Source organism: Ailuropoda melanoleuca, chromosome 6, assembly GCF_002007445.2.
Source record: "Ailuropoda melanoleuca isolate Jingjing chromosome 6, ASM200744v2, whole genome shotgun sequence".
Classification (NCBI taxonomy): Eukaryota; Metazoa; Chordata; class Mammalia; order Carnivora; family Ursidae; genus Ailuropoda; species Ailuropoda melanoleuca.
This window is the reverse complement of record NC_048223.1, coordinates 48,215,250-48,239,310: the sequence shown is the minus strand read 5'-3', so window position 1 is coordinate 48,239,310 and position 24,061 is coordinate 48,215,250. Positions and strand designations below refer to the sequence as shown.

Sequence of the window (24,061 nt, the reverse complement as noted above, 5' to 3'; positions counted from 1 at the left end):
ACAGACTGACCAAGAATTCTTACTGTTTTATTATTTTTTTCAAAGATTTTATTTATTTATTCGACAGAGATAGAGACAGCCAGCGAGAGAGGGAACACAAGCAGGCGGAGTGGGAGAGGAAGAAGCAGGCTCATAGCGGAGGAGCCCGACGTGGGACTCGATCCAGAAATGCTGGGATCACGTCCTGAGCTGAAGGCAGACGCTTAACCGCTGTGCCACCCAGACGCCCCTCTTACTGTTTCAAATACAGTTTACATCTCAGTGGTTTACATATGTGTTATGTAGAATTTTCTGGTAAAATTAAATAATTTATTGCTTGAATACAGCAAAGGCAGGTTTTCTTTAAAGGTTTTACTCATTTATTTGAGAGAGAGAGCAGAGGGCATGAGCAGGGGGAGGGGCAGAGGGACAGAATCTCAAGTAGACCCCTTGAGGAGTGTGGAGCCAGATGCAGGGCTCAGTCCCACACCCTGAGATCACCACCCTGAGATCATGACCTGAGCCCAAACCAAGAGTGGGACACTTAACCAACTGAGCTACCCAGACACCCAAGGCAGTGTTTTATAAAAGGGAAAACACTTGGTTCAGTGTGGTAAATGTTCCCAGACACATCACCCGCCTCCTCTCTTGATATCTTAGCCCTTGCTCTAAAACATACAGTTCTTAGTTCTTAGAAATTATCAAAGCAAAAGACCAAAACAAACAAAACCCAAAAAAACCCCAATTATCAAAGCAATAAAAATCCAAATTTTAGAATATGATCAAGTGTTCTATTATATAAAATCTTTATTTTTCTTGAGCCTCAAATAGCATCATTATGTAAAGTCTAATTTGTCTCTACATAGACTAAACTAAATAATCCTGGAAATCAATACATCCTCCCATATTGTTTATTTATACGTCTATACATGCTAATTCCACAGCATGGGACATCCTTCCATATTTTTGCGGAGTGGCTAAGATGTACTTTTAAGATGCAGCTTAAAACTATGCTGTGTGTCTTTAAATACAGTGAGGTGTTTCTCCAACACACTTGCTCAGCACTGAGCTCCTATCATTGTGCTTCCACACTGTATTGTATTGTTCATACAATGTTTAGTTTCCAGCGAGCCTCTGGAGAACCAGGACTGGATGTCCTTTAATGCTATGTCCAGAATAAGGAAAGAGTAAATATGCAGTATGCAGTGAGTCTCCTTCAAATCTATCTTTTATGGGTTCTAACATTCTAATAAAAGTACATTCATGTTTTTGCTTAAAGAAAACAAAACTATGAAAGAAAGTTCTATGACATTTTCAGGAAAGCATGATAAATCTTTCACTCATATGTGATCATAAAGCAACCATAAAATACAGTATGTTTAATTTTATTATTTTTTTCACTTCCTAAGAATATCTGTCTGTCTATCTATCTACACACGTGCTATGGACTGAACTGTGTCCCCCTAAAATCAATATGTTGAAGCCCTTAACCTTCAATGGCATAGTATTTGAAGACAAAGCCTTTGAGAGGTAATTAGGTTTAAATGAGGTCTTAAGGGTGGGGCCCTAATCTTGGGATTGGTGCCCTTACAAGGAGAGACACCAGAGAGCTTGCTTTCTCTCACTCTCCTCTATGTGAGGACTCAACAAGGGCAGAGCTGTCTGCAAGCCAGGAAGAGGGCTCTCACCAGAACCCGACCATACTGGCTCCCTGACCTCAGCCTTCTAGCCTCCAAAACTGTAAGAAAATAAATTTCCATTACAGCCACCCAGACTGTGGGATTTTTGTTATGGCAGCCTGATTTAAGACAGTATATATACTAGCTCTATAGCTATAATACATAATATATATCATACACATAAACACACATAGGTACATTCTTTTTCTTTCACTGATCATATGAGAAATATAATTTCAGACTTGTGTCAAATTTTGTATCTGACAATAACAAGAAACTAAATGTCTATTTACTTCTCACTATTGAGATTATTAATTAGCTGTGGTTTAAACCCCAAAATATAATGTTGTATTTTTCAAAGATTACATTAATTATTTTTAAAGATTTTATTTATTCATTTATCTTAGAGAGAGAGAGAGAGCCAGCAGGGGGAGGGAGAGGGACAAGCAGAGTCTTCACTGAGCACAGAGCCTGACAAGGGGCTCGATCTTATGACCCTGAGATCATGACCTGAGCCGAGATCAAGAGTCAGATGCCTAACAGACTGAGCCACTCAGGTGCCCCAACACGTTACTTTTAAAGGCTCCATTATTCATTAAAGCATTGCTGAAACTGGTATATTTAGACTAAATTATCATTTTGACTATTATTAACTTTAAAAATAAATGTAATATTATGCTAATTCAGAAAAACTAAAATGAGAATTGGAAGGCCACTTCATTGATCAATTCAAATCACCTCAGTTTTGAGAGGCCAAAACAGGAACACAAAAACCCTTTACATATTATGGAAACCAGTAGGAATGAATACCTATATTCCTCTTGTGTGAAGCGTGGGATTTCTCCAGGATGTAAGACAAGAATTTTCACTGTGGCGCTGCTGGACATCACAGGCTCACCATCATCAAAAGCAACAACCACCAACTTAAAAAGTAATAAAAATTCATGTTAAAGATGATTAACAAGAAGAAAGAAAAGCATCATTTTTAAAAATTTTTAATTTTTTTTATTTTGTATTTTTTAAAGGAAAGTTTTTTTTTTTAAGACTTTTATTTATTTATTTGACAGAGAGAGAGAGAGACAGCCAGTGACAGAAGGAATACAAGCAGGGGGAGTGGGAGAAGAAGAAGCAGGCTCCCAGGGGGGCAGGGAGCCTGACGCAGGGCTCGATTCCAGGACCCTGGGATCACGCCCTAAGCTAAGGGCAGACACTTAAGGACTGAGCCACCCAGGCCCCCCCCCCCCACCTTTTTCTTAATGTAAAGCATCATTTTTATTCATTGGACTGCCTGGCTCCAGGAGGGGGAGCAATGATCACTTTCTCGCTGTCTTTCAGGGAGCAGGCACTGGACGAGTGTATGTTACATATATTCTCACTTACTCTTCACAGCAGTCCCACCAGGTGGGTGCTTTATTTTCATTTCCTAGATAAGAAAACTCAAGGAAGTGGTGTCACTAACGCTATAACAAAAGACTGCTAGTAAAACAGATATATGGTACAGCATCTCTCCAACGACTAAACTGACTTCTCTTCCACAGTCCCACTGGTGCCCACAGTAAAAACATGTGCCATTATGAGCACCGACACTTATTTAAAAAGTGTTAAATTCAGTCACATCGATAGCAAAAAGCTAATTAGCTTGCTTAGGAAAAGAAATTAATTTTTCCAGTGAATTAATTGTCTGCAAGATGAAAGGGCAGAAATACTTCACTCTGGAGGATAAAACTGGAAATCTTTACAGTTTAACACACTTAGATATACACTCTCTTAGAAATATATAAAACCAAGTTCATACTGTTTAGTAGAAACTATTCAAATGATGCAAATTGTGGAAAGCTTTTGTCTCAAGAAATAATATTTATTACTACAATATAGTTTATAATCGATCTTTTTTGGATAACATATATCATGTCAAGAAGAATTCTTCTATTTAAGAAATGTCAAATATTTTCAATATTATGTGTTTCTCTGGAATGCACATAATTTTGGAAGCTGTAGGTTACTAATCGAAACCAATTCAATGTAGACCATGAAACCATAACCAAGGATCATCCTTGGGCCCATGATTTAACCTTGGCTTAACCCTTTACAAACAGAATAATTGCTCCCAACAGTGGTAGGATTATATGAGACATAGTACTCACTGACACCCACAAGGTTAACCAATGAGGGCATTTCCTCAATGCTTTATTCACAATGATAAAATTATTTTAAGTAATTACAGAAAATGGAAACACTCAAACATTTAGTAAAATAGATTATTTATGATAATAGTGAAGGATAGTAATATTTCAAATTTTCCTGAAGTATAACTTATCATGAGTACATAAACTTGACTTAATAATTCTACCTCTCNTTGTGGAAAGCTTTTGTCTCAAGAAATAATATTTATTACTACAATATAGTTTATAATCGATCTTTTTTGGATAACATATATCATGTCAAGAAGAATTCTTCTATTTAAGAAATGTCAAATATTTTCAATATTATGTGTTTCTCTGGAATGCACATAATTTTGGAAGCTGTAGGTTACTAATCGAAACCAATTCAATGTAGACCATGAAACCATAACCAAGGATCATCCTTGGGCCCATGATTTAACCTTGGCTTAACCCTTTACAAACAGAATAATTGCTCCCAACAGTGGTAGGATTATATGAGACATAGTACTCACTGACACCCACAAGGTTAACCAATGAGGGCATTTCCTCAATGCTTTATTCACAATGATAAAATTATTTTAAGTAATTACAGAAAATGGAAACACTCAAACATTTAGTAAAATAGATTATTTATGATAATAGTGAAGGATAGTAATATTTCAAATTTTCCTGAAGTATAACTTATCATGAGTACATAAACTTGACTTAATAATTCTACCTCTCAGTACTAATCTTAAGAAAAAAAAAATCAGGTAAGTGGCAAATGATATTTGCACAAGGACTTTCACAACAGCAAATTATAACAAAAAATTAGAAACAGCCTCATTATCCAAGAACAAAGTATTAGGCACAATATAATAGTGCATTCATACAACAGAACATCATTCAACCATTAATAATAATAACATTAACAGTATTTATTGTCATGGGCAATATCTTATTAAGTCAAAAAAGCAGTATGAATAATAGGATTATATTATTTTCAAACACATATGTGTATACTTGTATTTGTATGGAATGTCATCACAAGGATAGATGTTAAACTGCTAAGTTTTAGTTATCTCCAAGATGTGAAATATCAAGTGTGTTTTTTTTTTCTTTCTGCTTAAATGTATTTTCTAAGTATCTTTGTGGTAAAAAACACATTATTTTGTAATTTTAAATAATTGGGAGAAAAATGGAAATAAGTATGGTCGTCTTTTAAACTGTACTCTCAAAAGTTAAATATCAAACAGATAATGGTATGGAAAACACTGCACTGACCTTAAAAATTGTTGTAGGCTCTTCGTTAAGATTGACTCGAGTTATTACTCTTCCAGAATCTTCTTCTATGTCAAAAATACTGGCAGGATAAGGAAACTGGACATCATCTACTCTGTACCTCACACGACTCGCAGGTAGTCCCTAAAATGAAATTATATATTATTAATTCACTTTCACAAAATGGAAACAAAAGGTATGGATGATGCCAAACTGATCTCCAAAATGAATGGCCTTTTAGAAGTGAAAAATCACATTTAGCATTCACACTTCCAGGTTTGAAATGTAGCAAATCTCTGTTTCTTCTGGATGACTCCATCTGAATCAGTCAAGTATCTTCACTACCTGTTATTGAAAATTATTTATGTGAAAGAATAAATTAATGGTTGCCTTGGGCATCTTCTCTTCCACGGTCCTTTAATTATAGGAATCTCACCTGACCTAAGCCCCATGTCCTCTTAATAGCTTCCCTTCTGCGACAATTATAAATGATGTTCTTTTATTGTGCTTATTTGAACTCCAACCCTAAGGGAATGATGGAGCATGGAGGTCTGTCGTAAAGTGGAGGGACGGGTATGGAAGTGGAGGAGACAAAAACTATTTACCAGCTGCTCTGTGCTGTTAAATATGCTAGGTTTTTTCATAAATAAATTAATCCTCACAACAATCCTTTAGGATAACATTGCTAATGATGATGATAGCAATAATAGTAAAATAATGATAGTTATATTTGTTGAAAGCTTATTATGTCCAAGAGCTACACTAAAGATGATACATGTATACTCTACCGCCCATTTTTTGTTTTTAGTTAATGAACTTGAGGCTTATAGGGAGTTAAAGGATGTGGAATTGTCCCAGATTTAGAACAAGATAAGTCAAGATATTTTAAAAAATCATTTTTTTAAAAAAAGAAATCAATATTTGATACATTTTTAAAAGACTACAATAAAAATAGTTAAAACTGTTGGGCATGCTCACTTACATTAGGATTTACATTGGTCTTATTTTGAATTACATGAAGTGACACTGGAATTACATAAAGTTTTCCATGCTAAAGCCAGCCCTCAAGGTCAAGTAAACGATCTGGGCACAGTGCTAGTATGTGGTAGATTTGACAGCTAACCTGAACAGACACTGTATGAACCATTAAATTCCTTGGAGGAAAGCACTCCCAGGGCTCAGTCACAGGCACATCTACCTTCTCTACTTCTAATTTCAGCCTCTGCAATCTCTCCCAGTCTCGTGCCTCTAAACAATTTCTACATGTTCATAACTCCCATTTAAATTATGGCTACACTCATCCTTTAAACTCCAAAGTAATATATACAATGGTCAACTCAGATGTTCTATCTTTAACTCAACATATCCCAAACCAGCATCCTGATTTCCTCTCCCAAATGTATACCTTCTCCACTCTAGATCGATGGCCCCGCCTTTTACCAAGTTGGTCTCTCTGAAAGCCTAGGGATGGCCACTGACCCTTTTCTTTTTCTTGGACTCCACAACCAAACTTCTCAAGTCCTGCTAATACCTCAATGAAAGCATGCCTAAAATAGATCATCCTCATCTCCTCTATCCACCTGTTTCCACTCTTAATTGACTTTTTGCTTCTTTTCTATTAAAGTTATCTTTAGAAATATAAACCTTCCCTGAGATATAAAAATATAAACCATAAACTGAGAGCTTTCTCCCTAAGATCAGGAATAAGACAAGGATGTCCACTCTCACCACTTCTATTCAACACAGTACTCGAAATCCCAGCCACAGCAATCAGACAAGAAAAAGAAATATAAGGTAACCAAACTGGTAAGGAAGAAGTAAAATTTCCACTATTTGCAAATGACATGATATTATATATAGAACCCTAAAGACTCCACCAAAATACTACTAGAACTGATATATGAATTCAATAAGGTCNCTACTAGAACTGATAAATGAATTCAATAAGGTATCAGAATACAGAAATCCTTTGCATTTCTATGTATTAATAATGAAATAGCAGAAAGAGAAATTAAGAAAACAGTTCAATTTACAATTGCACCAAAAATGATAATACACCTAGGAATAAACTTAACCAAAGAGGTGAAAGACTGGTACTCTGGAAACTATAAAAAACTGATGAAAACAACTGAAGGTGACACAAACTAGTGGAGAAGTATTCCACGCTCATGAATTGGGAGAATATTGTTAAAATGTCCATACTACCAATTATCTATAAATTTCATGCACTTTCTCTCAAAATACCAACAATATTTTTCACAGAACTAGAACAAACAATCATAAAATGTATATGGAGGGGTGCCTGGTTGGCTCAGTTGTTTAAGTATCTGTCTTCAGCTCAGGTCATGATCCCAGGGTCCTGGGATTGAGCCCTACATTGGGCTCCTTGCTCAGTGAGAAGCCTGCTTCTTCCTCTCTCTCCCCCTGCTTGTGCGCTCTCTCTCTCTGTCAAATAAATAAATAAAATAAAATAAAATAAAATAAAATAAAATAAAATGATTATGGAACCAGAAAAGACCTCAAATAGCCAAAGCAATCTTGAAAAAGAAGAACAAAACAGGAGACATCATAACCCCAGATTTTAAAATATACTACACAAAGCTATAGGAATCAAAACAGTATCGTGCCACTACAAAAACAGACACATAGATCAATGGAACAGAATAGAAAGCCCAGAAATAAGCCCATGATCAACTAATTTTTGACCAAGGAGGCAAAAATATGCAATGGGAGGGGCATCTGGGTAGCTCAGTTGATTAAGCATCCGACTCTTGGTTTCGGTTCAGGTCATGATCTCAGGGTCCTGGGAGCAAGCCCTGAGTTGGGCTCTGTGCTCAGCGAGAGTCAGCCTGAGTATTTCTCTCCCTCTCCCTCTGTCCCTCCCCCTGCTTGTGTGCTCTCTCTCTCTAAAATAAATAAATAAATAAATCTTTAAGAAAAAGAATATGCAAAGGAAAAAAGGCAGTCTCTTCAACAAATGGCATTGGGAAAACTGGACAGCAACATGCAAAAGAATAAAAGTGGATTATTTTCTTATACCATATATAAAAATAAATTCAAAATGGATTAAAGACTTAAATATGAGACCTGAACCCATAAAAATCCTAGAAGAGAGCACAGACAGTAATTTCTCTGACATTGACTGTAGCAACATTTTTTTCTAGATATGTCTCCTGAGGCAAGGGAAACAGAAGTAAAAATAAGCTATTGGAACTACATCAAAATAAAAGCTTCTGCACAGCAAAGGAAATGATAAACAAAACTAAAAGATAACCTACTGAATGGGAGAAGATATTTGCAAAAGACATAACCAATTAAGGGTTAGTTAGTATCCAAGATATATCAAGAACTTAAGCAACTTAGCACCAAAAAACCCAAATAATCCAATTAAAAATGTGCAGAAGACATGAACAGACACTTGTCAAAGAAGTACAGATGGTCAAAGACGCATGAAAAGTTGTTCAATATCATTCATCGGCAGGGAAATGCAGATCAAAACTACAGTGAGATATTACCTCTCACCTATCAGAATGGCTAAAATAAAAAACACAAGAAACAGCAAGTGTTGGCAAGGATGTGGAGAAAAAGGAACTCTCATGCACTGTTGGTGGGAGTGCAAACTGGTGCAGCCACTGTGGAGAACAATATGGAGGTTCTTCAAAAAATTAAAAATAGAGCTCTCTATGATCCAGGAATTCCACTACTAGAATTATCAAAGAATACAAAAATACTAATTCAAAAAGATATATGCTACCCTATGTTTATAGCAGCATTATTTACAATAGCCAAGATATGGAAGCAACTCAAGTGCCCATCGATAGATGTTATTTTATATAACATATAATATATATACTGGAATATAATATAATTAATTATTAATTATAATAAGATATATATACTGGAATATTATTCAGCCACAAAAAAAGATGAAATCTTGCCATTTGTAACAATACAGATGAACCTAGAGGGTGTTATGCTAAGTGAAATAAGTCAGAATAAGAAATAACAAATAACCATCTGACGTGCACTGACATATGGAACCTAAAAAACAAAACAAATGAATAAACAAACGAAAAGCAGAATCAGACCCATAAATACAGAGAACACACAGATGGTTGCCAGAGGGAAGAGGGTTGGGGAGGGGAAAAATGGGTGAAGGGGAGTAGGAGGCACAGGCTTCCAGGTATGGGAAGTCATGGGGATGAAAGGTACAGCACAGGGAACAGAGTCATTGTAATAGTGTTTATGGTGACAGATGGGAGCTACACTTGGGGTGAGCGCAGCATAATGTATCAAGTGAGTCACTGTATCATACACCTGAACTCATGTGACATTGCGTGTCAAATATACTCAAATTTAAAAATTTTTTGAATAATGATAATGGTAGGAGTTGTTAGTAGTCCATTGGTGTGCTTTACTACGTTATCCAATAATGTGCATTTCACATGTTCTCACGTGTATGCTTACAAGAAATGCAGGAGTTGGTAAGAATAGTAGCCACACCTTACAAAAAGGAAATCAAGGCTTTAAGAGTTAGCTCATTTTTGAATTTCCTCAGCTAGTACATTTCAGTTATTACTCAAATGAAATAGGACTCATAGTACAACCCAGGTCCTTACACATGAACCCACATTCACATTTATCTACAATATCCTAAAGGCAACAGTCCTTCAACATGAGAATGAACAGAGTTACTTGGGAAGACTGCTCTAGAACTGAAAGCCCTATTAAATCCTGCTTAGTTAGTGCACTGCCTGGAAAGTTATGCAGCACATGTCCCGTGAAGAGGAAGGAAGGAAGAAAGAGCAAAATTACAGCACTAACTGTTTTAGGAACAACATTTCAGAGTTTCTGTTAGATTCAGCACCCACGGGGCACCTGGGTGGCTCAGTCGTTGAGCATCTGCCTTCGGCCCAGGGAGTGATCCCAGGACCCTGGGATCGAGCACTGCATCAGGCTCCCTGCTCAGCAGGAGGCCTGCTTCTCCCTCTCCCACTGCCCCTGCTTGTGTTCCCTCCCTCGCTGGCTGTCTCTCTCTGTCAAATAAATAAATAAAATCTTAAAAAAAAAAAAGAAAAGATTCAGCACCCACTCCATCTGTACTATAACTAAAAGCCAATCACAAATTAGTTATCCAGAAACTTCAAGTATGTTCATTAGAGGTCAGCACGCTCTCTTTACTAAAGCCAATGTATTCACAGTACATTTTGAATTATGCCTCTGATAAAATAAAAAGAAGAAAGTTTCAGTATTCTGAAGTGTTATCTCTCACATGCCCAAAATATTTTGCTATCCAGAACATCCAGGCTCTTCCTAGAGGATCATGACAGATAAGAGTGCAGGTGTATGAACATATACTGTGTATGCTACCTATGTCATTGAACTTGCTATTCTATGATTTGTTATTCTACAGATCACTGCCACATAAAGAAGATAGGGTCTCATGTGGCATGGTTAGCCCACCAGAGCCATTCTCATTGGACCCCCATAACCCTTGCTATGATGGTGCTGCCTTTTATTTGATATCACATGCAACAAGAAGCAAATACCTAAAATTACTTGCATTTTCCTTCGAATGGATTCAAAAGTGTTTTCTCTTTCTTTCCTGCCCCTACTCCCTTCCCTCTATTTTTATCTTCCTTTTTCATTTTTCCTACCTACCTCCCTTCCTTCCTCCTTTTTTTCCCTTTCCAAAATCTTTTTACATAAGTCTTGCTTTATACTTAAATAATTAAGCCATATGATAGGCAAAGGTAACTGGCTTTGGGGACAGCTTCAATTAACATGCCTAATGTCCCTAGGCCATTTATGACAGGAATCAGGTCAGATGCATGGTTTCAAGAGGTTATAAAATTTAAAATTAATATAATTAATCTGGAAAACAATGTCATTATAAAATTCAGAAATTCAACCACACTAAAAAAAAGGAACCATTGTAGATTTATCGCTTAATATATTATTTATCATTACTATTTGTTAAATATCTAACACTTGATTCCACTAAAAATTTAATAGGTATGACCAAAGTATTCTAATGTACAAAATTCACCTAATTATATTTTAAAAAATGAAATCAAATAGACCATTGAGTTGATGAATTATGCATTCTAATAACTATAAAATAATTTGGCATATAAATATTCAAGTTATCATTTAGTAAACAACAATTTAAATATTGATATTAATTTTTTAAAACCCAAATACTCGGTAATTTTGATAAATATTCACTTACCAAATATTTTGTTTTTTTCTTTAATTTAAACTGTGCTAGAAATAGAGGGATCTCTGTTTACTCTTACATAGTCCCAATAAGTTGATATTTTTCCCAGCTGAATACATTGATCATATTTATTTTTTAAAGTAAACCAAGCTACAAAAACATACTTAAAATTGAGATGAAAATATTTATTACTTTGTACTCTAATTCAGGATAAAATAGTACATACATTATACTGTGTCTGTCTGTATATCCATTTACATGTTTATTAAGAGTTTTTTGGACCATCAATACTGAAGGAAGAACTGCCTTTTTATAAAAAGGCCAATCTTTTAAATTTTATTACTATGGCAATAGATTCCTTTTCTATAGCATTTCCAAATTATAATGAAGTCACTAACACCACAAGCAGTTTACAAAAATTATTTTCTTCAAGTTCATACTAAATTAAAACTAAGCTACAGTTTTATTTATAAGTAAATGACTTCTTGGTCCTGCACGCTGATCAAACAAATCATTTGGTCTTTATTTAGGACAGAAGAAATCTTGCGAGGTTATCACAGTTAGCTCCCTGTCTTTAGACAATACCAACACTAAACCATTGCATTCAGATGAAGTTTTAAAGATTCTGGAAAAAGAAAGTTCATCAATGTTGTTCAGATCCATGGTGGCATTTCAAGACTTGGACAATCGGAAAGACTCTTCCTCAGGGAAACACACACTGAAAACCAACCTATTTGTCCCCTACAGTGAGGGGCGCAGAGTTCCCCTTCTCCTCAAGGGAAGAGAAGTCTTCCTAACTGTGAAGACCAATGTTTTACCCTGAGTTTCGTTTTGTCAGGATAGATAGTGCTAATTCTTTTCATACCATCTGAGGGATTCTTTTCTTGCCTTTCCTTCTGTCTCCACACCCTTACTTAACATAGTTGCTTAGAATGTATTCCAACTGTGGGCTCAAAAGAATAGAACAAATTGTCTATGGTTTTAGGTCACCATCAAGGAAGACAAATACTTTAGACAGGCACACAGTGGAATCCATTTAATTTTATTCTTTAGTCAGCTAACTAAACTACAGTGTCTCTTCCTTAGTACAGATTTTTTTTAATATCAAGAGGTAAAATGTATTTTGACATTTCAGGCAATGTAAAATTTTAAAAAGGGATTACAAAATAGACGGTGGTCCAATGTGATTTATAGAAAGTTAGTGGGTAATCTCATAATATGTATGCAATATCACACACACAAAAAATATCACATAAAAAAGAAGACTAAACAATTTTGTAATTTTGCTCTATTTACCTAGCCACCACAAAGAGACATTATTAAAAGAAAACAAATGCAAAAAACCAAACCAAAACGAAACAAGCATAGACATAAACTTAATAGGACAGTGTTAAAATTCTCTGCAAAGATTCTCTTCTCAGCAGGGGTGGCAAAAGTAGAGTATCCTATCATTATGCCTCTTGGAGTCTTTTGAAGGGTAAAGACAATGGGTTCCTTCTTAAAATTGTATGGAAAGTGAGGACATGTGAGAAGCATAGCAGGACAGCTTTTCTGAAACCTCCTCACTTACTGTGACAGCTCTTTCTATAAATCCCACTGACCTTATCTATCTGTTGAAGCAAGCATGACTTCAGATAGCCATGATTTGGGAAGACTAATGAGGTACTGGGAAAGCGATCCTTCTTAATGTCACTTCCATTCACCACAAGAGTTTGAGATATTTTTTTCCTGAGTTTTCAAATAAGTGACACATTCTCCTTTAGAGGGATATATTTCCCTAAACAAAGTGTTCAAAAAAGAACCACGATATGAGTGAGAGCTTAACCATTCAAGGGGTGCAGGAAACCTTGACCTTGCACCATGGAGACTATGGAAATTAAAAATTATATAAATTTAAATGTAAAAATTATATATACTATCAGCAATTGAAAATGTTATAAATTACCTATTTCCTAATACTTACCATCTTGCTGATATGTTTTATAGTACAGGGATTAATTCATTAGATGAGGGATTCATTCATTCATTCATTCATTCGACATGTCTACTAGTCAGTAGCTAGAGTCAGCTGAGTCCTGAGGGTACCAGAATGAAAACTGAGTTGAGAAGACAGAGTTTATCTCATATTCCTAACTTCCTGATAATCATTAGAAGTAATTTAGCAAGAATGGCCTCCTAGAACACCAAGCTCACATCTACCCCAACACTCGTCTGTCTGTCGTTCACTCCTGGCATCACTCCTGTGTGGCTAGTTCCTCCCAGGACCCAGGTCTCAGATGACCCCTCCTCTGCCTCTACCCATTCATAAACCACTTGAGTCAATTCTTATTGTATTTTCTTTAGACTATGTAGTCTTATCTGAATTTATATTTCATATTTCCTTCTTCATGCGTTTGCAGCATATCTCTGACCCTTGATTGCGAGCTCCATTAGAGCAGATGATTTTTTTGCTTCGCCATTAAGAGTTCAAAAATAGTTTGCTAAGTGAATACTTAAAATATGTTCCATGTTTATATGTATGTGTGTCCCGTGCTGCCAGGATGCCCAACTCCAGGGACGTCACTTACATGGGGGGTGGTGGCTGTATGTGGCTGTATGTGGAACCCCTCCTGTGGTTGAAAATGTACGTCACCCAAGTCCCTGCTTGCAGGGGTCATGTGCACATTTTTTGAGAGCAGAAAGCAAGTAGAGATTATATCAGTGATTTTTGTTTGGGGAAGATGCTTCCCAAAAGAGATGATAATGGAATCTATGAAAACACAGCTCCCAAAAGTAGAAAATAGGAGGAAAAGAAAAATTCTTTCAAAAAAGATCCCTGAGTACGATAGTTCAGAAATGAAACTATCGTCATGAAAATTCTTTTTTTTTCCCTTGGACTGGCTGAATATAAAGCACTGTCTCTTCCCTACTTCTCAGTTGCTGTCCTTATATTCTGTTACTCTTTTAATTATATTTAATACATTCTGTTGTTAAGCCCATCTTTTAAAATAATGACATAATCCTCTGGATTTTTCCTATAAAGGAATCCTCATATGACTTATATTATTAAGATATGGATGGCGTTTTCTTACACTAACTGCACTGCACAATGTGTCAAATCCGAGTTACATTGTGGGTTAACCTATTGTTGAACAAGACTGAGATTTCTGAGTAATTTTTCAGTAACTCTGAGAATCATCATTACATAGGTAATTTTAGATATGGTCTGGAGAACCTCTAAGAATTTACTAACCTTAGGAAGTGACTAAATTGTTGGCATGTTTTCAATTTAAAGCCTGCTAATATCTGTTCATAGATTCTCGTCTATGGCTACTATTTATCTCTCAGAACGATAGGCAATGATGAGAAAGACAGATGTGCTTCTGTACTTACCGGCCTCATAATGGCATGGGGAGGAGACAAAAGGTGCACAGATAAGCACAACTACCTACCAGCATTTCTGATAAAAGCTATGAAGGAAAAGCACGGGTGCTACGAACTGAAGGCTCTAGAACTAGTTCACAGGTCTTCAGGTTGATAATCATGTGGACTTCCTACCTCACTGTAGGCACTTACCTATGAACATGACATGTGCCTTCCACTTGTATTCTGCTTTATAGGAATCATAGTGATCGTGTCATATGTGGAGTCCGATCTGGTATATCATTTGAGTTTTAGAGTGACAAGCTAAAATGTAATTTATGTGTCATGATTTTGGGTATTTTTATCTTCAACTCAAGGAAATAAAAGTAGAGATGTATCATTATGAAGTGACATAAATTGAAGGTGTCTATTTAAATGAAAAACCTTGCCAATTGTTGATTAAAAAAACTTTATTATAATATGTACATATTTGGGGTGCCTGGGTGGCTCAGCAGATTAAGTGTCTGCATTTGGCTCAGGTCATGATCCCAGGGTCCTGGGATCCAGTCCGGATTGGATTCTGGCTCCCTGCTCAGCGGGGAGCCGGCTTAGCCCTCTGCCCCCCCCCCTTCATGCTTGCACTCACTCTTGCTTTCTCTCTCGCTGAAATATATAAAATCTAAAAAATAAATGCACATATTTATTTGGGGGGATCTTGTAGAGACCCAATTAACATAGTGTTTTCATGAAAACTTTATTCTCAAATTGTATACTGTCATAGATGACACTAGAATTACTTTGTGAGTCCAGGCATTGATATCCTAAAGTTAATGAGTGCTGAGCAGAGAAGCACTGTACCAAACCAGAGGCAAAGTTTGGGAAGTTTGCCATCTCCCTGAAAGCAAGGAGGATGAGGAGGAAGTATGAGCTGCCATCTACGTGCCTGACATTGGCTAAGTGCTTTCATTCTTTATCAAAGCCAAGTACCAATCCAGCAAAATGTTCTTATTATTCTGACATGGAAATGAGATTTAAAGAAGGAAAGTAACTGGAGTACAATATCATTTTTCCTGGTTAAACACAAATGCCAACCCTGGTGACATTAGTCAATAGCTTTGAAGGACCCGGGACGTTTGCCAACCTTAATTGCCCTCAGGAAGGACGTGATTTAACATCGCCTATTAATAAATGAATTAATTGATTTGTTTGTTCATGTATTAGGCTTCTTTCCAAATATGATTTGAGGTAGTGTGCGACATATTTAAATAGAGTGTGGCTTCCAAAATGTGAAAGGCATGTCAACTTTGTGATGTCCTTTAATCTACTAAATTAGACTGTGTAAGGCTCAATAAATATTAGTATGAGATAATACTACTGAAATGGTCATTTATTCAGCACATAGATAGCAATGTGGTGACACAGTGATGCTCTTAACCAGGCATTTTTTTCTAGATGACCACGACAAAAAAAATCCTGTCATCATAGTGCTGACGTTCTATTTTTTACATCAAACAGTAACACATTTATATACAATGACAAGGGGGGTATAATTAATGTGGCAGAATAAATATAAGTTTATATCAGGAAAATAGAACCTTACGATTTCAATTATTTTATTTCTCAGCTCATTTTTACTTTTGATTTCCATTTCTATAGTGAGCATTAAACACAATATGTTTTGACTTAATGATGGTGAGAATGTAATTAATTACTACAGAAGGTAACTGCAGGTCTGTATGAAAGATGCTCCAAACTTGCAAACAGAGGGAATTTCAATGAGCCTATAATGGACCAAAATAATTAAGTTCTTAATATCAGGGGATATCTTGATTTAGTAATTTTTCTTATATACATAATTATCAAGAAATTACTTATTCAGACCCACATAATTTTCTTCATAATAATAGCAATCACATTATATCAGGGAAAACTAAACCTATTATTACCATTACACACAAACATTAAGTAATTTGTTTTCAAGTATACAAAGATTCTTCTCCCTGATGTGGTTTCCAAAACTCTTTTTCCCAATGGCTTCGAAAGCAACTAATCAGATTTATTTTATAACAGTGTAATTCACCAAACCTCCCAAGTATGATTTAGCATTAGGGATTACAGCAAAGTGGTTTGTATTGTTTTTTGCAATCATAATGGCTTTTTTAGGGGATCTGATCGAATGCTAAGGTATCCGTAAAAGACACTAGGAAAGTCAAACTCTCCATGTGACCACTGAGACTATGTGTGCTTTTCTTTCTTCCTCTCCCCTCCCCACTGTCTGACACCTGCAGTGACTACCATGTGTTGACAACATAGTGAGTCAACATCTCACAGACAAGTGCCTTGTGCCGATGTCACTGACCTAACATAATATAGAATGTGCATACAGTTCAGTTTCTACAGACTTGGCATCAACATAACTATTCAAGATCCTAAGAAGTATTTGCTTCAGGGTAATTTAAATCTTTTGGGAAATATATTTTTCAAAGGTAAACATAACTTAATCCCCTCAAGACATCAAGTAACAACACATTCCTTATAAAATTTCTTCATTGAGATACATTGTAGAAATTTCTAAAAATAATAGTGGGCACACATTCAACTTGCCTCATGAAAACAAACTCATAAACCCAAAGGAACTTAAAAACAAGGATGCACCCGAATGAGAGCTCGTAACTAGTGATCCTGTCCCTTCTGCCTTAAAACCCTCCCATTTTTTCTCAGGAAAGGAAATCTTGGCACTACCCTCAAGCCTATCAGACTCTATAGTTTCTGACTCAGGTTTACCTCTCCAGACTCCTGGCAAAGTTACCTCCTTTTGGCTTTTGAAAATTATTTTTCTTCCTCCAACTTTAGGGTCTAAGTCAGCCATGCAACTTTGCAGTGGAAACACCTCTTTTTCTTTCAGACCTCAGCTTTGCACCGCTTTTTCTAGAACCTTCCTTGACTTTTCAGACAAAAGCAGGCTTCCTTTTGTCTAATTTCAGAGCACCCTGATGATTTATTTCTTAGAGCTTTTTTCAATGGTTTGTCATCATTTCTACTTGCTTGATTTCCAACTCTTCAAGTTTGAAATTCTAAGGCAAGGAAACATAACAATGTTTGTCCTTAATGTTCATGCAATACCCTTAATTAATATTGGATGCATGCACATGCAATAAATATTGAGGGATTTTATTTTGGTTCGAACATAAGGATAGAGATTTAAGTTAAATACAATCCACAGTTTATGAAATATTACAATTGGTGGTTTGAAGCATATTTACTTCTCGTTTTTTTATGTCCTTTTATCCTCATACCTCACTCCTACCTCTTTTTCAAAGGCAACCATTTTAATGAACTTAAGGAATATCTTTTAACTAGACTGTTGTGGTACATTGTACTACTGTTCAGTAAATACCCACTCCTTCTTCCTCCACTTCTGGCTCCATTGATTCTGGGCTTGGCTGTGGGACTTGTTTCAATCAATGGACCATGAAAAACTGGGACACACAACTGGACATGTGACCGTGTGGTTAGGCAAATTCTCTCCCGGTCCTGTCCTTCACTGTGCACAGAGCAGGCTAGTTTAAGCAGGGATTCCTAAAGAAAGAGGCATGTGGACCAGACTTGAGGCCAACCTTCAGCCTGAAACCAAGGTCAGCCAACACCTAGCTGCCTCAAACATCTACTAATAGGAATACACGTCTTTGTTATAATGAACTAGTGGGATTCTAGTATTGTTTACTCTGCAGCATATTTTGGGAGGAAAACCTAACTGTTGCATATTGCATGCATTTTTGCTTTTAAAAAATATTTTACATAATGGTATTGTTTTCTTTTTCTTACTATATTCACTGGGGATTAGGTCATTACATTTCATTCTTGTGGCTATGTGCTCATAAAATCCTGCTATGCTAGAAGTTCTCAGGATATCTCACTCTTTTTTTAAAAATTTATTTATTTAAGAGAGAGGGAAAGAGCTTATGAGGGGGGAAGAGTAGAGGGAGAAGCAGGATCCCCGCTGAGCAGGGACCATGACATGGGACTTGATCCCAGGACCCCTGGATCATGACGTGAGCTGAAAGCAGACACTTACTCGACTGAGCCACCCAGGTGCCCTGGATATTTCACTCTTAATAATGATCATGGCTGGGGGTGCCTGGGTGGCTCAGTCGTTAAGCGGCTGCCTTCGGCTCAGGGCGTGATCCCAGAGTCCTGGGATCCAGCCCGCATCAGGCTCCTCCGCTAGGAACCTGCTTCTTCCTCGCCCACTCCCCCTGCTTGTGTTCCCTCTCTCACTGGCTGTCTCTCTCTTTGTCCGTCTCTCTCTCTGTCAAATTAATAAATAAAATCTTAAAAAAAAATAACGATAATGGCTGTATGGGAATCTCCCTGAAATGTTAGTTCCCAGTATGGCTGATAATATTCCTGGCACGGAGATTGCCCTGAATGCTTTGGGATTCTTTGACTCTGCAGTAAGGACAGCGTGGGGTTGGGGAGAGAATGGGAGTGAAGAGTCCTACATTATCATGCTGGGTGGAAGAGCCAGGTTGAAGCTGTGCGAGCGGTCGCATGCAGCTGTAGCATTGTTCTGGTCAACCAGAAACCTGAGTATAGAACACTCAGCTCTGGCTCTTCCATTGCAAACACACTCTGAGAAGAGATGAATCTGGAAAAAGTGGTCATAGTGACAGGTCAGAGGCCCAGCTCCTTCTCCACTGCCCCACATCTTACTCATCCCCCAACCCATGCTCAATTGACTGGACTTCTGACCTTTACAGGCTCTCCCAGAACTCAGGTGAAAAGAAAAGAAAGGAGGCGACAGAATACAAACAATAAATGTAGAAGACAAATATCAGAGACTCAAAGCCTGACAAAGACCAGAGTAAATATAAAAACAATGATAGAGAATATTTACTGAATATTTACAACATGGCAGACACTAGTTGCTCCACACAAATGCTATCATATAATCTTCATAACGACCTGACAAAGTACTATTTTTTTAGTTGCACTAAGAATACTTAATATGAGATCTACTTTTGAAACATATTTTTAAGTGTACAATGCAGTGTTGTTAACTATAGGTTCAATGTTGTATGGCAGATCTCTAGAACAACAAAATAAAAATAATCTGGTTAAAAAATGGGCAAAGAACTTGAACAGAGATTTCTCCAAAGAACACATCCAGATGGCTAAAAGACACTTGAAAAGATGCTCGACATCACTGATCCTCAGGTAAATGCAAATCAAAACCACAGTGGGATATCATTTCACACCAGCTAGGATAACTATTATTTAAAAAAATCCAGAAGATAAAGAATTTTAGCAGGGATGTGGAAAAATTGGAACCCCCGTACATGACTGGTAGGAATGCAAACTGGTGCAGCCCCTCTGGAAAACAGTGCCGAGGTTCCTCAAAAATTAAAAATAGAGCTGCCTTACGACCCAGCAATCCTACTTCTAGGTGTACATCCAGGATTTTTTAAATTGAAATCAGGATCTGAAAGTGATACTTGTACTCCCATGTTCACTGAAGCATTATTCACAATGGCTAAGAAGAGGAAAGAACCTAAAGGTCCATCAGTGGAGGAGTGGATAAAAAATTGTGAGATACACACACACACACACACACACACACAGTGGAATATTATCCAGCCTTAAAAAATGATAAAATCCTGCCATTTGTGACAATATGAATGAACCTTGAGGATATTGTGCACAGAAGCACAAATACTGGGTGATTCTACCTATATGAGGTACGTAAAGTAGTCTAACTCATAGAAGTAAGTAATAGAATTGTGGTTGCTCAGGGAAGGGACAATGGACAGCCACTCTTTACGGGGTATAAAGTTCAATTATGCTGTTATGTCTTTGTTTTACAAATACAAGAACTCGGGGACAGAGTGATGGTGAATTACCCACAGCTGGTCAGTGGGGGTTTGAGGAGGTGAGACCAGCCAATCACTCTGGAACCCTTATACTATTTAAAACTATCCTGGGGTGATGAATTCTATGAGCTTGCAGATTGAAAGGGGCCATCATATAACAGACACAATTAATACAGACAAAAGAATTTCTCAATATATACTAGTGAAAACATTTCATTTTAAGATTAGAGAATCTCACAGGCAGAAGCAAAAAAAAAAAAAAAAAACAAAAAACCAAACCCCCCCAAAAAAACACCCAACCAACAACAACCCTAAAAATTGAAACAATTAATATAACCTCGTGCTTCTGTATTGTTAAAAACCAGAAAATAGGGTTGCCTGCGTGGCTCAGTAGTTTGAATGATCAACTCTTGGTTTGGGCTCAGGTCATGATCTCAGGGTCATGAGATCGAGCCTCCAGTGGGCTTCACACTCAGCAGGGAGTCCGTTTGAGTCTCTTTCTCTCCCCCTCCCTCTCTACCTCTCCCTCAGCTCTCTCCCTCCCTAAATAAATAAATAAAAACAAAGAAAATAGTGGGAAAGCATATATACAGTTTTAAAAAGTAAATTTTGAACTCGAGACAGTAACAGTCTGTCAAGTTTAAAATGTATAAGCAAAAGAAAAGTTCATACTTGGAACTCACAACATGTGCATCCTTCCTAAAAAGTTGAAGACATACAGGAGTAAACCACAAGAGGCAACAAAGTAAAGAACTTAAAAATGGATGCAGTAGAATATGGAAAGACTGGCATAAATCGTGCACAGGCTTAAATACAGAAATAAATACAAGTAGTTGTAAATATGCCTAGGAAATACAATTAAAACGCCATACATTTTCATACAGAATGCATGTAAGTATTCTTCAAAAGAGATGTGAAAAAATAAACAGGGCCAAAAACAGAAACAAAGTGACTTATAGATAAAGGTCATACCCCCAAATAACTCAAACACATGACAAATAAAAGGGAAAGCAAGCTGCAGGAGGGCAGAGACCGGTCTACCATGCAGCTTCCACGGGAGTCTAATCAACAGAACTAAGGTCCCCCACTTACCTTGAAGTCATTCGCCTTGCCCTGTCTCTAAGAAAATCCTTTACCTTTCAATTTTCTTCTCTGCATTGAAAACTTCTTTTGCTCTGAACCACATGCCTAGCAGGCTTCTCTTCTACCCCTAAGTCTTTCTCTTTCCCTCCTCAGCCCCTGCCCATCCTCAAAAGGGAATCACCTGAGGATTTATTTCCAAGCCTTTAATTTATCTGATGTTTTCTATCATGGAGAATGTAGTTATTACTCTCATAGTGTCAACTTCAATCTGGGTGGCTCCCATTCTGCATTTTTAAAAATATTTTATTTATTTATTTGATTCAGAAAGAGAGAGAGAGAGAGAGAGAGCATAAGCAGGGGGAGCAGCAGAGGGAGAAGGAGAAAGAGGCTCCTCGCTGAGGAAGGAGCTTAACTGACTGAGCCACCCAGGCATTCCCCCATCCTGCATTTTTGCTTGGGTTCTTACTCCCATATTTTCTGGCTAGGCCGACCTTGGCCCTCTCAACGCAGCCTGGTCCCCCTGGCATCAGATGGAAATAGCCGTGGCCACCGAGCATGTGCCCTGTCCTCCCCGTGGTGTTGCTGATGTGTGGAAAGGACTTGTGGCCCCCTCCTGCCATCTGCCTCCAGGGTCCTCTCAGCACTAGGTGGTACGCGCTGTCTTGTAGGATGAACCTGTAATCCTGGGGGGGAGGGGAGCTTCCTGCCTGTCCGGACCCTAGGGTCTTGCACAGATCTGGGAGGATGGTGTAGCCTTCCATAGGTGGTGGCAGATGCGTGTTCCAAAATCATTTAAAATGGGCTCTGTTCTACTTTGAGCTCATTATTTTCTCCTTAGAAGAGCTTTGTTCTCCATCTACCTTATTTCTACCGACTATTTTCCCCAATGTCTGCATTGGTCAAGCCAGAAGCCCGTGATTCACTTTTGATTTTGCTTTTATTTCATCTGTATCTTCAGCTTCCTGCCCAATCACGATTAATTCTTCCATTTCAATAACTTTATGTATTTCTGCTTTCTCCATTTCCTTGTTCACCCCCCCCTTTTTTTTTAATGATTAAATGAAGCAAAGCTGCTAACTACTCTCCTGGCTTTCGTTTATTGTTTCATCCAATAAAGACTGCATCTCAGAGACAATTCACTGTTCCATTACATAGCTCTGATTTTTTTAAAAGATTTTATTTATTTGAGAGAGAGAGAGCAGAGAGCGAGAGAGCACAAAGGGGGGGAGGGGCCGAAGGAGAGGGAGAAGAAGACTCCCTACGGAGCAGGGAGTCTGATGCAGGGCTCGATCCCAGGATCCCAGGATCCCAGGATCATGACCTGAGCCGAAGGCAGGCTTAACCGACAGAGATACCCAGGAGCCCCTAGCTCTGATTTTTGTCACTGCTTTTTTTAATCTTGAGTAAACTTCCATTATTCTATATGATAAAATGGGGTTCACAAAACCACATTTGCAATAGTTCCTGTCTACAAATGAGTCTCTAAGAGAATCCTGATGTTTTAGGGGCTATTCTTTTTTTTTTTTAAGATTTTATTTATTTATTTGACAGAGAGAGCAAGAGAGCACAAACAGGGGGAGCAGTAGAAAGAGAGAGAGGGAAAAGGTNATAAGTCTTGAGTAAACTTCCATTTTTCTATATGATAAAATGGGTTTCACAAAACCACATTTGCAATAGTTCATGTCTACAAATGAGTCTCTAAGAGAATCCTGATGTTTTAGGGGCTATTCTTTTTTTTTTTTTTTTTAAGATTTTATTTATTTATTTGACAGAGAGAGCAAGAGAGCACAAACAGGGGGAGCAGTAGAAAGAGAGAGAGGGAAAAGCAGGCTCCCTGCTAAGCAAGGATCCCAACACGGGGCTGGATCCCAGGATCCTGAGCCGAAGGCAGCCACTTAACCTACTGAGCAACCCAGATGCCCTGGGGGCTATTCTTTTAAGTAGCTAACATTTATTTAGTCAGACACACTCCAATCATGTCACACAAATTCATGCCCATAAGACGGATATTTTTTACTGCAATTTTTGAATACATTTCCTCTGGCTATTTCTTCTGTCCTCACTTAAATGAATCCCCTATATTTTTTTCAGAGTTGAATTCCTGTTTAGAGCAGATTCAGATGTCACTGGGACACATTCATTCTCCCCTTCTCTACAGAGCTGTTGCATTTCTTGGCATCTTTAAGACGCACTACCATGGCTTTATCTCTGTGTGTGTCTTTCCATATTGTTAAGTCCACAATAAATGCTTTCTGATTGATTTATTCACTCAATAAATATTAAGAGGTATCTGTGTTGTGCCAAGCATGAATGGGATTATAGGTCTACTGTCCCCGTATGGCCATTGTTTAAGGATAGGGAAGAATTGTGGAGTGGGGATTGTAAAACCAAGAGAGTTACCAGTTGCTTGGCTTAAAGGGTGTTACAGCCAAGAATCCCAGTCATGAGAAGCCAAGATACTCTTTG

At 37.5% G+C, this 24,061-nt stretch overlaps 1 protein-coding gene across 1 annotated transcript in view; it reads right to left on the bottom strand.

The window, feature by feature from the left end:
• The window catches only part of PCDH15 (protocadherin related 15), a 1,685,023-nt gene that overhangs the window by 180,152 nt on the left and 1,480,810 nt on the right, over nt 1-24,061 (bottom strand). The window contains exons 24-25 of the mRNA XM_034662367.1: nt 5,084-5,224; nt 2,469-2,581 (exon numbers count right to left, since the gene is read on the bottom strand). Of these exons, the coding sequence (XP_034518258.1) occupies nt 2,469-2,581; nt 5,084-5,224 (254 nt within the window). The remainder of the gene's footprint in view (nt 1-2,468; nt 2,582-5,083; nt 5,225-24,061) is intronic.